Genomic DNA, 14,649 nt, shown 5'->3' with positions numbered 1-14,649 from the left:
TGACATCTTAACTAAGGAAACCATCAAAGTCTATTGGGGTCACGTCAAAGGGACGTAGGAGCCAATACAAACGGCTCTCAATGGCCGAAGATAGGACCATTTGAGCCCCAAAGAAAAATCATCACGTAAGTAAATAGGTAACAGATTTAAAACCCATTTGTTTGGAAAGACGCTGGAAAAAAAAAACAAAAAACAAAAACAGTTTACTCTGGGAGGTTGCTAAGGGCATCAAGTCATTGCTTCAAAAGTTGGTAAGTAAAGACAACAAATCAAGCCTTATATCTAGTTTTCCCCACATAAATTGTATTTTAAGTAACCCAATAAAAGTAACCCAATAAAAGTAATAAATGTAGAAGGAATGACAGAATTAGAAAACAAATATTTTTCAGCCACTAACTAAACCATGACGTGAAATGAGCATTTATATTGGATGGACCCACTGGTTGTCTGAACAGCACACCAAAAGGCCAACAGGCCCTAAGTGCACAGCATCACGAACGAAACATTTTTGCCAAAATAGTAAATCCAAACCTGATCAAACTTTTAGATCTAATGACAAATTCACAGGAAATCCAGGGGACAGTGCAATGTTACACAGTACATAACCAGCTAATCCCAGACTGTGGAAAATTCTGCAGGACAAATAAACTTTTTCTTTAACAAACAAGAGCCAAGTAAGCAAAAACAATCAGAGAAAATAGTTAATGATTAGGAGACCGGAGACACAGACGTCTAAGAGCTCTGTGTGAGCCTTTGTGGGAGCTGAGTGAAAACAAGACACGGAATTCGGATATGGGTAGCACTAGATAACTTTAAAAGGATTATTCATTTGTCAGGTATGGTAAGAACGATCATTGAAAGGCACATCCTAATCAGTGACAAAGTGAAATGATTCTCGACCTGGGATTTGCTTTAAATAGCCAAGTAGGGGCAGGACAGAAGGACCAGAGCATTGGCCAAGAGAGTAAGAGCTGCACAAGCTTAGAAACAGGTCCACGGGAGCGTATATATTATATACATATATTATATATAATTATAATTCTCTTTCTCATCTTTGTTTGTAAATATCCAGAGCTTAAAATTCTTCAAAAGCGCTTCAGTTAAAAAAAGGAAGAACTAAAAAGAGGAATGCAAATATGACAGAATGTTAGTAGCCGTCGAGTTCTAAGTGATGGGAATATGGATGCTTCTGTTTTCCATATGTTTGAAAATGTTCATAATAATAAACAAAATCGTGAAAGCACTTAAACCCAGCAAAGACTCAGAGTTGGCTCAGGTTGGAAGGATTCTGAGACGCGGCCACAGACACCTAAGCCTGGTGTTTGACAGGGATGCCCTCAGTAGATTAAAAGCAAACGACAAAGGATACCGAAAAAGTTTGAACTTGAACTACTAAATTATTAAGGAAAGGAAAAAGAGGGACCTAGGGAAAAGGATTCCTGCTGACAAAATAGAGAAGCACACTTAGTGTACTCCTGACATAAAAGATCTCCAGTTCAGAGTGAAGCCAGTGGTCAAGTGGGAGGGAAGATATTTCACGACGCTAGTTCAGGCAGGCTAGCACTATGTGTCCCGGAGCCTTAATGCCCCCCACAACAGAAGTATAAACCACAACCCCAGGGAAGCAAAATCTTTTACGATTTGGAGTTATAAAATAAACCAAGACAAAGCAGACGTCCTGCTTGTTTCTTGGGTACGTCAATCAGCTTCTGACCCCAGCCCCTATAGAAAAAAACAGCATTCCTTGACCGCGAACGTGAAATCTGCCAGGGTCTCACGCCTTCTACTCTGAAGAAGGCTCTTTCCCATACCTGATGATGACACACTGGTTCTCTCTGTCAATGATCATGTTTCTGAACATATTATCTGCCAGAGCATAGATATGTGGTGGGTTTTCATACTGTGCCTAGAGAAGCAAAAAAACAAAAGCAAAACTATGGTCAGAGAGAGCGACGTGTCACATTTCTTTTCTTGGTCTTAGCAATGCATTTGCCCCTGTACAGTTCCAATCTGAAGGCTTGTATAACACAGGAATTCATAAGCTTGCCTAGGTCCTCAAGAGTTACACCTGAGAAATAAGACGGGACCAGAAAGGACTTCTCCGTCAGCAAAGGTGTGATTCAGCCCTCAGAGGGGAAGATGTCTTCAGGTAACTCTAGCACCACACCCTTCCTCCCAACACGCCTCGGCCGAGCACATTCCATTCCTAAACGTTTCTGAAGACATCCGGGCAACAGGTCTTATGAGAGGCCTACTAAAAACTTGGATCTGACTTTTACTGAAATTCTAAAGTCCTACGTAACTTTTTTCTAAGAGGAAAGTCGGAGATGCTGGAAGCCCAGAAGAAATGAAGTGACACCACCTATGAATGAGGAGGAAAACCCAAACATTTTCCCTAAGAAGAGGGCAAGAGGGGTAGTAGTTCTTTAAAGGGATAAACTGATTTGACCAGTCTGTTTCACCTCATTGGGGAAGAAAAAAAAAAAAAAAAAAATCCTACCACACCAAGATCTCCTCCTGAGGCTTTAGACCCATGGGCTGGCTTGGCTATGAGCTATGCCTGAATACCAATTCACCAGTAAATTCACTGTGTCAGGACGATTTCGCCCCCCACTTTCCTCAGCTTCTTGGGATTTAACATCACTACCTCAAAAATCACTAAAAAGAAAAATAGTTCATGTGCTATGAATCGGAAGAAAGAAGTTGCCTTACATTTAAGACTAACTCACATCAGAGAGGGAAGAGGATGGCAGACACAGTGAGAAGACATTTGGGCTCTGTCACCCTAAACGGGTCCCAGCTCTCAAGTAGGGATAATATCGTCGTACACTCAACAGAGCTGCGTACTGAACTTCTCTGAGCCTTACTCTCCTCATCTGTGAAATGGGGCTGGATGGTAACCCACAGCCAGCACCCAGGGCTGTTTAATGACTGGTGGTGGAACACGGTACCTAGCGTTCAATAAACACCGATTTTACAACTCTTAGCATTAGCAGCTCAGAATAAATATATCTTTTAAAATTCTGGGGCATTTCTTTAGTATATGTGCTGCCGAAGCGAGCACATGGGGCATTTCTTTAAAGAGAACTTTTTAAGAGATAAAGGATCCAAAAGGAACTCGTGAAACAACAGTTTTCAGAGGACGGGAGAGAAACAGCACAGCACTCCCAGCCACCCCGCCTTGGCTTTGGCCGTCATTGAGAACGCCGAGCCAACTCCGAGCCTGCTGAACCGGAGGGCCCGCTGCTCAGGGCGCCAGGGCCGGGCCCAGCCTCTGCTGACAGTGTGTCCCTTGTGCCGGGCTCCCATAAAGACAGCATTATCAAAGGTCTTTCGCGTGGCAGCCTCCTTGGGCTCCGGCTACCAGCACCATTCATCTGGCAACAATGGGCTGGGCTCTTGCTCCGGGTAAATTGCCTTCCACTTCAACTGATGAATTTGTGTGGGCTCTCCTTTGTTTGTTTTCCAGGGGTCAGGATTAATGAACGCTCTGGTGCTTCTGCCGCAGAGAGAAGGGGAAAGAGGCAGGGAAGGGGTGGCCAGGGGATGTCGGGAAATACAGTCATCAGATTTACAGTTTCTGTTTTATCAGACAACTGAAATGGCTACGGAGCTGGATCTGAATAGGGACCACATTAATAAAGTCACAAAAAGATTCATTTTTCAGGTTCCGTGCAGAGCCATAGCTAACTAAGGTTCTGGTTTGGAGGGAATGGTTCTTCTCATTGCCCTATTTATTCTTTTACCTGCTAACTGATTTTTCAGTCCTTAGTATTCTCTGGCCTGTGTGGAAGGAGGGAGCCCTGCCTCCCCCACCAAACTGTAGGTCTTACATCCTATTTGAATAATTTTGTATACCACATTCCTATATTAGATAGTCCTATGCTTTTTAGAGCAGCACATCATTAAAAAACAAACGATGTCATCCACTCGAGCTTCCCCAATAAATAATTCACAGTAAGAAAATGCAAATGTATTGCCAACTTCAAGAAAAATTACTTATGCATCATAAAAGCCCCAAACACTACAGTAATTTATGTGGCATATAACTTACCGCTCCTTGGTACATTTCAATTTCCTTTTCCCCAAAATACGGCATCTGCTTGAAAGGGTTGACTGAGATTAATACGGATCCTATGTATGTCTGAATTTATATCCAGTTAAGGTCCAGCATTAATCTTCATAGCTACACATTTTTCAAATTAAGTAACCAGATGTTATCAAGAATTCATAATGACTGTTCAAATAAAAAGCTCAGATACATGTTTTCTAAAAGATTACAAATAAAGACAAGAGCAATTACCAATTGGCTCAGGTTTTGTTCCTCTCCAGGAAGAGTAATGAGTTTAATTACCAAGGTGCTCCAAAAAGAAATCATTATTTTAAATGATCTGAAGCACATCCTTTTTAAGACTGGTGACATGTATGGCTAAGAAAACAAAACAACACAAAACAGAACTGACCTAGGAGTGAAAAGAGCAGTTATCATTCCTTTGTTCAAATACTGTTTTTTTTTTTTTTAAAGATTTTATTTATTTATTTGACAGAGAGAAATCACAAGTAGGCAGAGAGGCAGGCAGAGAGAGAGAGAGGAGGAAGCAGGCTCCCTGCTGAGCAGAGAGCCCGATGCGGGACTCGATCCCAGGACCCTGAGATCATGACCTGAGCCGAAGGCAGCGGCCTAACCACTGAGCCACCCAGGCGCCCTCAAATACTGTTTTTCCCTGCGAACTTTCATATCTTTTAGGTAGACTAAAAATGTACTCACTTACTCATTTAACAAACAGAGGGATACAAGACAAACTGAACAGTCCTACTCTTTAGAAGCTATGGGGAACAGAGTTATATCTGTAAGACATTATTTGGAGCAGAAAATCACAAACCCACACAGATCAGGTGTAGGGGAAGAAGGTATTATATCTGCATGGGGAATCCAGGAAAGCTAATCAGAAGAGAAAGCATTTACACCAAGTCTTAACTGTTTTATAAACACATACACATTTTAACATACCCCAACAGGGGAAATATTATAAAATAAAAAAGTATCCATTTATTCAGTAATCGACTAGCTTGAATGGGGTGTCCACAACATGCCGGGCACGGTTCTGGATGCTGGGGATACAGTGGTGAACTAAACAGACAGAAGTGTTAAACTTCCGCCCTTCATAGAGGAAAAACAAGCATTTAAAAAGAGAGAGAGAAAACAACAAACACAACAAAATACACATACTCAAAGTCGTTTCTTTTTTTTTTTTTTTAATTTTTATGTATTTATTTGACAGACAGAGATCACAAGTAGGCAGGGAGGCAGGCAGAGAGAGAGGAGGAAACAGGCTTTCCGCGGAGCAGACAGCCTGATGTGGGGCTCGATCCCAGGACCCTGGGATCGTGACCTGAGCTGAAGGCAGAGGCTTTAACCCACTGAGCCACCCAGGCGCCACGTCAAAGTCGTTTCTTTTAATCAAGGATTTTGAAATGTCTGGAAAATCTGAAGTGAAAGATGTAAAGCTGTGACATTTCCTCCCCCAAGGGGACATTTATTTATTTTTATCAAGGACCTGGGTGTCAAATAGAGCAGCAAGGGAAACCAGTGAGAAGGCCTACTTTACCCAAGCTCAGTTTAACTCTGACCTTGGGCAAGTCATGTCTCTAAGCCGTGGCTAATGGATAATGGGGTACAATACCACCTACTTGATAGACTTATTATGAGGATTAAATCAAAGTATAGAAGGTTCAGCCATTTCCCTAATCCGTATCCTTTGAGATGCTGGTTGCGTCCAGTGTTAGCGTCTTGGAGACACGGCTTTGGTATTATTATTGAACACAAATGAGTCAAATGTGGGATGAGTCAGGTAATACTTGAAAATTAATATTTACACAAGAAGGAGAAAACATGGAATTATCTGGTGGCAATTCTGCTTCTCTTTTCGTGGACCAGAACAATCGTCAGACTTGGAAGGGCTGCCCGAGGAAGAGCAGTTGAGGAGATAAGGGCCATTGGAAGAGCATAGCCATAGTTTGGCTCTTGTGGACATGGCTGCTATAAACATTCAGGTGCACGTGCCCCTTCGGATCACTACGTTTGAAATACAGTGATTCTTACGGTAAACCCAGTTTTCAAGAAATACAGCAATGCTGTGACCTTCCTCATGTCAGAAGGGGAGAGGTCTAGGGGTCCACTTATTGCCAGATGTAAACACATCTGGCCAAGTTCCATCTTTCTGTGGAGGAGGTGGGGTGCGCCTTCCCTTAGTTGTAAAGGAAATGCTGTGATAAATGCCACTGTTCTAGAGAAATCAGCACTGCACATGGAGAAGAACTAGCTGCCTGAGGACGTGAGCCACAGGCATGAGCTCCCCACCAACTCTTTCCTACCCACCAAGCCCTCAGCTACTGGATAAACATGGACTGGGCTGCATGAGAGCTCTTGTAGGAAACCATACTTTATTTATTTTTTTTTACTATTAATCTGCTTTGTCAAAAAACATCTTAGAAAGTCTTGATTTTCGGGGCGCCTGGGTGGCTCAGTGGGTTAAGCCTCTGCCTTTGGCTCAGGTCATGATCTCAGGGTCCTGGGATAGAGCCCCCCATTGGGCTCTCTGCTCAACAGAGGCCTCTCTGCCTACTTGTGATCTGTCAAATAAATAAATAAATAAAATCTTTTTAAAAAGAAAGTCTTGATTTTCACTAAGTCATCTACATAAATTTGGGTAAAGGCCTCGTAAGAAGACAGAGAAAAAACCTCTTTCAGATTATTCTAGGCCAATCTTGAATTCGTGACTCAGAAGAGGAGGGAAAATTATAGCTATTCCCTCAACCTCCCAGTAAGGCTCTCAAACTCAGTATAATTTGGGAGGATTCCTGAAAAATAAAGTTTGGTTTGAGAAGAATAATGCGGCTTGTGGCTGTGCTAAGCAGCTACACACTTCCGTAAGTCAGAAGATATGAGAAAAGAGATTAGTTTAGAATCTGAAGAAAACAAATATAGTTTAGTTATTTCAGGTGTGAATCTGGCCTAATGGTTTATCCAAAAGCCTGCCCGGTTTTTCACCTGGCTGCGTCTGCGGAGATCTCAGCTCCTTTTCTGAGACCCACGTCTCCTGCTGGGTTGGGTTATTTCCCAGACAACTCACTCCCACTCCCTACTACATAATTCAGGCGTGCCTCTGGAAAAAGCGGCTCAGGCATAATCGGAACGTAAACTGTCTCTACCCACGTAACCTCTGGCTGTGAAGGTGTGGCCCAAGGTTAATTTTCAGAATGTATGGAGGTATGAGGCTATGATACACAAACGCACATAAACACACACACACATACACGCACTAACCAGACAAAAACAAAATACATGCCATCTTGTCTCACAGAATACATGGGATGGAAGAGACCCAACAGAACGTTCACTGGTTAGTTCTCAAAAGCTGGTGGTGGATCTATGGGTTTTCATTGTTCTGCAGCAACGATGACAACACAAGAAACACGCCCTGAATTTTTCATAAAGCTCAATGTATTCAATATAAAGGACCATCCTGTAGTCTTAGATTATTTCCTTTCTACTTTCAGGGCATTAGAATATTCTTCCTTTTATGAAATGTGATGGTAGTACAACTTCTATGGTCTTAACAGGCAAAGTTGAGCTTAACTTAAAAAAAATTTTTTAACAGTCCAGTGAATTCCCCCCAACTGATCTAGGTGACTTCCCTGGATTTATCACTGAGGGGGAACGGGGAGGTGAAGGGACCTGCCTGAAGACACATATGGGGACACCAGTTGAGCAGGACCTTGAGCCCCAGGCTCCAGCCACCGGACCAACATGTCCCTCCAGCATGCCGCCCACTCCATCTGAATGGACGGCCAAGGGCCAAGTCTCACTTGGAACTACTGCAAGGCCTTGGGCTCTGGCTGCTCTGGCCCAAGAGCCTCAACTAATTCAAGGGCTGAAAATGTCAAACACACTTGAGCGTGGTCTTTGAGTAAAAACAAGTTGGGAGAAAGTTGGACCAAATGAGCATGGAATGCTCTGCACAGGAACTATTTTCGTCGGCAAAGTGGCTATAAAGGATGTCTGGCCAAGCACAAGAGCGAAGACGGCACTGTTTTCCTCATGTATTTTAGAATGTAATTTTAAGAAGTGTGGCAACATTCAGGGGAAAAAAAACGGATGGTAAATTAAACCTTCCTTGTCTTAGGATAAATAGCTGAAAATTACTGGTAAACAGTATTAGCATTTTCTAAGCAGATTTTTCCCCCCTAATGTAGAACAAAAAAATGTGCATTCAGCCTGAATGCATTAACAATTGATTGCTCCAAATGTGGACCTTCAATCTGAAACAATGTGCTGGTATTCGATGTAGAGGAGGTACCATAAGCAATCTCATAACTTAATAGGAAATCAAATCTCTTCTTGCCTGAACTACTGAGCTTAGGAGAGGGGAAAAAATTCTCTTGTTTAAAATAATCTTACTCCATCATAATAATATTCCTATAGCACTGACGGGATGAAGGAGGCTTTTATCACTTAACAGAGGCAAAGATCTGCAGTTATTATTTCATAAACATCCAAAGGAATCGTCAAGCTTCCTCAAAGCTCAAGGCTGCTCTGTGTTCTTGATGGAAAGCATGCAGATGCTGAGTTTCTCTTGTACTGAGTGGGTAGAGATCTCTAAAACAAGAGGCCATTAGTGGTCAACTAACTCATTTCCTTGGTAGAACACACAATTAGTCAGCCATTGATTCAAAGGCAATAATTCAAAGGCTCGTAATCAGCACCCTCTGTGTGAGTCATTTAAAAACTCTGCAGTCTGAATATAAAAAGCCAATCTTGATAGTCAACAGATTTCCAATGAATACTTAATACAATGCATGATGCGAAGAATTATGCATGCAACTAAATACCGTCTGAGGCAAGATGAGGCCGTTTTTGTTAAAATTAATAAGAAAGACCCCTCAAAATATATATATATATATTTATATTTGTTATTTATATTTATATATGCATGTCTATATGCAGTTCTATTGAAAAATATACACCAAGAGGTTATGTTAGGATTGTAGGTGATGTTAGTGTTCTCTTTTCTGATTGACTGCATTTTATAAATCATATCAAATGAACACATACTGCTTTAAAGAATTCGTGTTTTTTAAGAAGATGTATAAAAGAAAGTCCCTAGTTTTAGGGGGTAAACTATCTTTATAGGGAGAAGTGAGTCTGTCCAGCTTGATGATGGACTGGCTATTGATAAGCACTAGCATTTTTTTCTTACTCATCTTTCAAAAACCACGCTTCTACGTAAATAACATAATAAGCAGAGCCCAAGTTCTAAGAACATTCCAATAAATAATTTGTTCAACTGTATTCAGTGGAAATTCACCTTTTATGGGCTCGTCAATAAACCAATCCTCCATTTAAAACAGTTTCCATGGTAAAATGCATTTGAATTTTCCATAAGCAACTTTAAAATTGAATTTCTGGAACATAACCCAGAAATGCGGAAGGAACTTCTATACTTGCCTTAGTGTATGATAATAATAAGTAATGCTTACTGTTACTCACTGCATTCATAATTTCATTTAACCTTCCAACAGTCTCATGCAGGAGATTTCAATATCATTCCCATTTTACACGTGAGGGAATCAAGCCACATAGATCACAAACCCTGCAGGAGGTCAGCAAGCCCGTGCAGAGTAAGGCTGGAAGCCAGGCAGTCCAGATCCACAGCCTGTACCCAGCCCCTGCCAGTTCCCCTGTGCCACAGGACTTGCACATAAAAGTGATTAACATATTTTCATGATGATAAGCCCACGTTTCAAATTTTTTGACCAAATAAAAGGAAAACTTAAGCACTCAATACAACTGCTTTCATACAATTAAATTAAAAGGAAGCTCTGCACAGATACCTAGCAGTCAGCAAGGGTGCTCGTTTTGGCAGCACATATACTAAAATAGGAGTCAGCAAAAGTTTTCTGTAAAGGGCCTTATAATTATTTTAGGTCCAATGGTTGTGTGGCAACTACTCACCCTGGCCTTTGTAGATTTCAAGCAGGCATTAACAACAAATAAAGAGTGAGTACGGCTATATTTCAATAAAACCTTGGGTATAAAATGGGCAGTGGGCAGACTTCATTTGCGGGTGGTAGGCCACTGCCCCCGATCAAGACGCTATTATTAATGTAGTTAAGAAGTCCAAATATATCTGTTAATGCTTCAAAGCAGGGGTTTAGGTGTTTAACTACCGAGAGATTTGGTAAAATTTCCTGTGGTCAATAAGAAATAGCACAGTCTTGGTCTGCACCATCCAAGTGTCTTAGAATAATTCTGTTAATTAATATTACTAATTAGCATTACTAATATATGTATTGGTCTATCCTGGTATGTTGAACTCCCCACTCACCAATGAAGAGAAAGGCATTCTCTGCAAAAATATTGTTGTATACATATGGATGCTTTTAACTAATAGTCAAATGAGTGGTATGAATAACAAACAGAAGCTACAGATGAGAAAACTAGGCCTCTTCAAGCTTTTGGGGTTAAGACCTAAAGTGTATGCAACACCAGCTGCAAAGACTCTACCTTTAATGGTCCTCCGAGACACTGTGCCTTCCGAAGTTACCAAGAGCATCACAGTTAAACTTCCCGGTACAGCAATATAGATTTGCACAGATCTTCGCATATCTAAAACTCTACAATAATTCCACTAAGAGATCTTTTTATAGTTGTACCAAACAAAACTGAATCCTGTAGGAACTTAAGCAAATATCACAGTTCTCTGTTTATAATGAAGTCAACACACATTTGAATCAAATTTCCATTCTGAATTTTTGAAAGCCCTGTAAAAAACGGCATCTGGCAAGCTAAAATTGAAACATAAAGAACAACTCAAGAATGTCAGGCATTTTCAATAGTTGATCTTCACGTCTCATGTTTCTTTTAGTAAACATAAGAATGCAGAAAAACTGGCAAAATTGCATTATTTTTTGCATGAGGCAATCTTTTGAAAACCTTTTAGGTCTGGACTTAACTGTCTGCTTTGCAATTAGGGAGCTCTATCGACAGAATTCTCTGCAGATCAGGACTTTTCCCTTAGGAACAGCAGAGGTTTTAGACCCCACGTGCGTAGCTAAAACACGTCAAAGGTACAGTGCCATTGATTGAAACAGATGAATACGGCTGGTTCTTGATTTTGTGAAATGCCAGGAAAATAATTTAGCATCATCTTTGCCCTTTCTACCACCTTAACAAAGAGGGCAGAAAAGCACAAAACCATGTTCTGAAACAGTGAAAAGAACTTGAGCGCATAGTGTCAAGTTCAGAATTTCAGGTGGATCTTCTCATGCTAGGAACACATCACATTTTACCGTGGGTATGGTCGTCTTACTTAGAAAAGTCCGTAGAAACTAAGAAAGGATACAAAAATGTAGTCATCCATGTATCTCTTCTTCAGATTCTCCACGATGGCGTTCTCTGTGATCTTGGAGAGCAGGACCATGTCATCCACGCCGCTGTGCTTAACATTGTGGCTTTGCCAGTGGTACCGGTAGGCACCTTTGCTTCCCTGGGAACAGAAAACGCACAATAATTAGGATGCTTTATTTTCTCCTGATGGGGAAAAAAAAGCGACGAAGCTCCCAAATATTCCTTACATCAAATGCTGCAGAATGAGCAGAACAAAGATTTTGTTATTAACATTATCTGGATTTAAATTTCAGCTTTGCCACCTATGAACTAAGAGAAGGGAGGAAGTTACACAGGCTCACTGTGTCCCTTACGCTGCTCTTCTCTCATTTGTAAAAGAGGAGAAATTAAGACCCACTTTATAGAGTTCCTGTAAGGATTAACTAAGATAACATATATAAAGTACTGAAGAGTATCTTGAGTATAACACAATAAATGACCAATGGTCAGGACCCCTGAGTGGCTCAGTCCCTTAAGCATTTGTCTTCAGCTCAGATCATGATCCTGGGGGCCCAGGATAGAGTCCCACACGTGGATGGAGTCTGCTTCTCCCTCTGCCCCTCACCCTGGTTGAGCTTGCTCTCTCTCTCACTCTCTCTCAAATGAATAAAAATCTTTAAAAAAAAATGAGCAATTGTCTCCAATAATTCCTTCAACCTTATTGTTTTGTAGAATTAACAATACAATAGGCAATAAAACAGAAACTTTCTACATTAATTTGCAAATTATAGGACAGAACTCAGAAGCAGAAGTAGTATGTATCACACAATGGCTAGGTCACATTGGCCTAATTTCTCAAGCCATCCAAATTATTTTCCCTCCATAAACTTCCACAGTCAACGTTAATATGGGCTTTCCAGATTCAAAAGATAAGGTACATTTTGATGGCTGATCACTGCTCTATTAACAAGGAAATGGGATTACAGAAGGTGCCGTGGACAGGAGGACCTCATCCAGCCCCATGGCCTCCTTGGAGAGATGAAACCGTAGCCCTTGTCTGCTCACTGGATTTATGACCTAACACCAGAAGTGGCCTCTCAACACCCTTGGCCTGCTGGACTTCCTTTCACTTGGCACGTCTGCAGTGGGATCCCTGCATGTTATGCTATGTGCCAAGTTCTGGAGTTAGAGGCAGCTGGAAGCACCGTGGTGGCTGCCCTTGAGGAACTCATGTCCACTAAAGGACACCTCGATATTGACGGAAGTAGCACATGCATCAGCAACAGTCAGTATGTAAACACATGTAAAATGGGTGTCCCAGGAGTGCTGAAGACTTCTTTGTCCTAGGGAAGACAGAACCAACCTCCTGGAAAAGGTGCCATTTGAAGGGATCTAAAATATTTTGAATTTGCCAGAAAAGGCGAGTCAAGGAGGGACAGTCATTATAATCTAGACACACTGGGGCAAGAATCTGATACGTATGAGATAATGGCAAATGAACAGGACAAGATATTAGAAGATCCTCCCTTCCCCTCACTCCCTTTATGCATCCTACTGGAGATGTTGCGTGCTGCCCAAGTGTGGTGGGCATTGACCTGAGTGAGACTCGGCTCCTGCCCCCTTCCCGGGAGCTCACTGTTTTGGGGGATTTGGATAAAAGAGAAAATTTCTGAATAAGGGTAATAAGGCTATCTAAAAAGGCCACACGCTCAGACATATAAACTAGGATGAGAAAAGGTCCCAAGGAGGTTCTTCGAGAGAAAGGGGAAGTGGAAGGAAACAAGATAAATACCACTTGAAATCTCGTTTTGGAAAATTTATTTAATGTTTTTTCTCTGTAGGAGACATGGGTCCTTTGTAAGATCCATTCTAAGGGGCTCTGGGAAAAGCAGTTTTTAAAAACCAGGCAGGAAAGAGTTACCATAGGGAAGGTATACCAGTGCCATGGGCTCGCGCTCCAGAAAAGGGTTCTGGAAGGCTTGCCACCCATGCTGCCTTGCACAGGGACTCTTTATATGATATATTTGGCTTCCGCAGAACCACAAGCAGCATCAGTTCTACAAAACTACCCAAGCCTCACCACACCTACTTCCTCTTGTGGCAAAGCAGAAAGAGGGAAAAAGCACTGGCTGCACAGGACTCACTTGGTCGCAATCCAAGATCCACCGTCTACTTCCAAACAGATAAAGGTTCCCTGCAACTCCTTCCCTTCTCTGTCCTCCCTTCTTTTCTTGATTATTCTCTGGGCACTCACAAAAAATTATTCTTCATCAAAAACTGAGGCCACGGAGTACCTAACCAGGAGGTATGTGTGTTTGTTTTTAACCCCGATAAATATCCATCTACTTAAGAGGTCAAATATGTTATTCTCTCTTTGAAAATGTAAGCACAGTTTAATAAAACAGAAGGGTATCAACAAGCTGTTATTTAATGTCTGCAAAGGACAAGAAATGGAGGTGCTCTGTGTCACAGTGTATATGTTGGCACCAAGCCACAGAAACTGGCTTCTCAAGGTGATCCAGGTTGGTCTTGGTATCCAATCTGTCTTTTCTCTGTCTCACAGCAGAGTGAGATATACCCATATGGCCCATTGTCCTCCTTCTAATGGCAGTTATTCCTCATGAAAACAGGGCCTCCTTGTGGAGTTCACGGACTCATGGTCTCAAATATCTGCGGACACCAGAGTCCCACGTGTCTCTTCAGACCTCTCTCCGTAAAAGGATAAGGAACCAATAGTGAGACGGAACGCTTACCACAAGCAAAGGAATCGGCCATTTGATTTGTGGTGGCTGCTCCTTCTGCTACTGCCATCAACTCAAAGAGAGAGGGGTTAACATTCTCATGCTATGCGGAAAGAAACAGACTTCCTAACTAGGAAGCAGCAAGGGTAAGATGCGAACCCAAGTCTCTATGATTATGAATTCATTCAAACATCATGGTTTCTTCAAAGGGTCTCCCTGGTGACTTTACTGGATATTTCCAACAGTTCTGTTTAAGATGGCCCCAGAATGACACACTGTCTCCAAAACTGATTTGATCATTAAAAATACCTATAATCTTTGTTAATGACCACTTTCTCTTTGCATCAAAGACTGAAACACTGGACTTATGTTTTATTTGGCACATTTCCTATACCCAGTTGGTCACATATACCTCCCCACCCCCCACCTCTCTGTCCCTCCTTCCCTGAGGCAATGATATTCGGGAACTCATTCAACCTTCACAATCATTGCCCATACTGTATATGATTATCTCTGTTA

The 14,649-nt window shown here is 41.7% G+C and overlaps 1 protein-coding gene across 4 annotated transcripts in view; it reads right to left on the bottom strand.

The window, feature by feature from the left end:
* The window catches only part of MYO1E (myosin IE), a 196,502-nt gene that overhangs the window by 102,228 nt on the left and 79,625 nt on the right, over positions 1–14,649 (bottom strand). For 3 of the 4 annotated variants that reach the window (XM_082733712.1, XM_082733713.1, XM_082733714.1), the window contains 3 exons: positions 11,406–11,549; positions 4,055–4,144; positions 1,812–1,906 (listed from right to left, as the gene is read on the bottom strand). In XM_082733712.1, the coding sequence (XP_082589838.1) occupies positions 1,812–1,906; positions 4,055–4,144; positions 11,406–11,549 (329 nt within the window). Of the gene's footprint in view, positions 1–1,811; positions 1,907–4,054; positions 4,187–10,015; positions 10,157–11,405; positions 11,550–14,649 lie in introns of those variants that run through there. The other variant, XM_082733715.1, reaches the window with a different exon arrangement.

Source organism: Mustela nivalis (assembly GCF_964662115.1).
Source record: "Mustela nivalis genome assembly, chromosome: 6".
NCBI classification, from domain to species: Eukaryota; Metazoa; Chordata; class Mammalia; order Carnivora; family Mustelidae; genus Mustela; species Mustela nivalis.
Note: the sequence above shows the minus strand (reverse complement) of the source record. Positions and strands in the feature narration are given on the sequence as shown.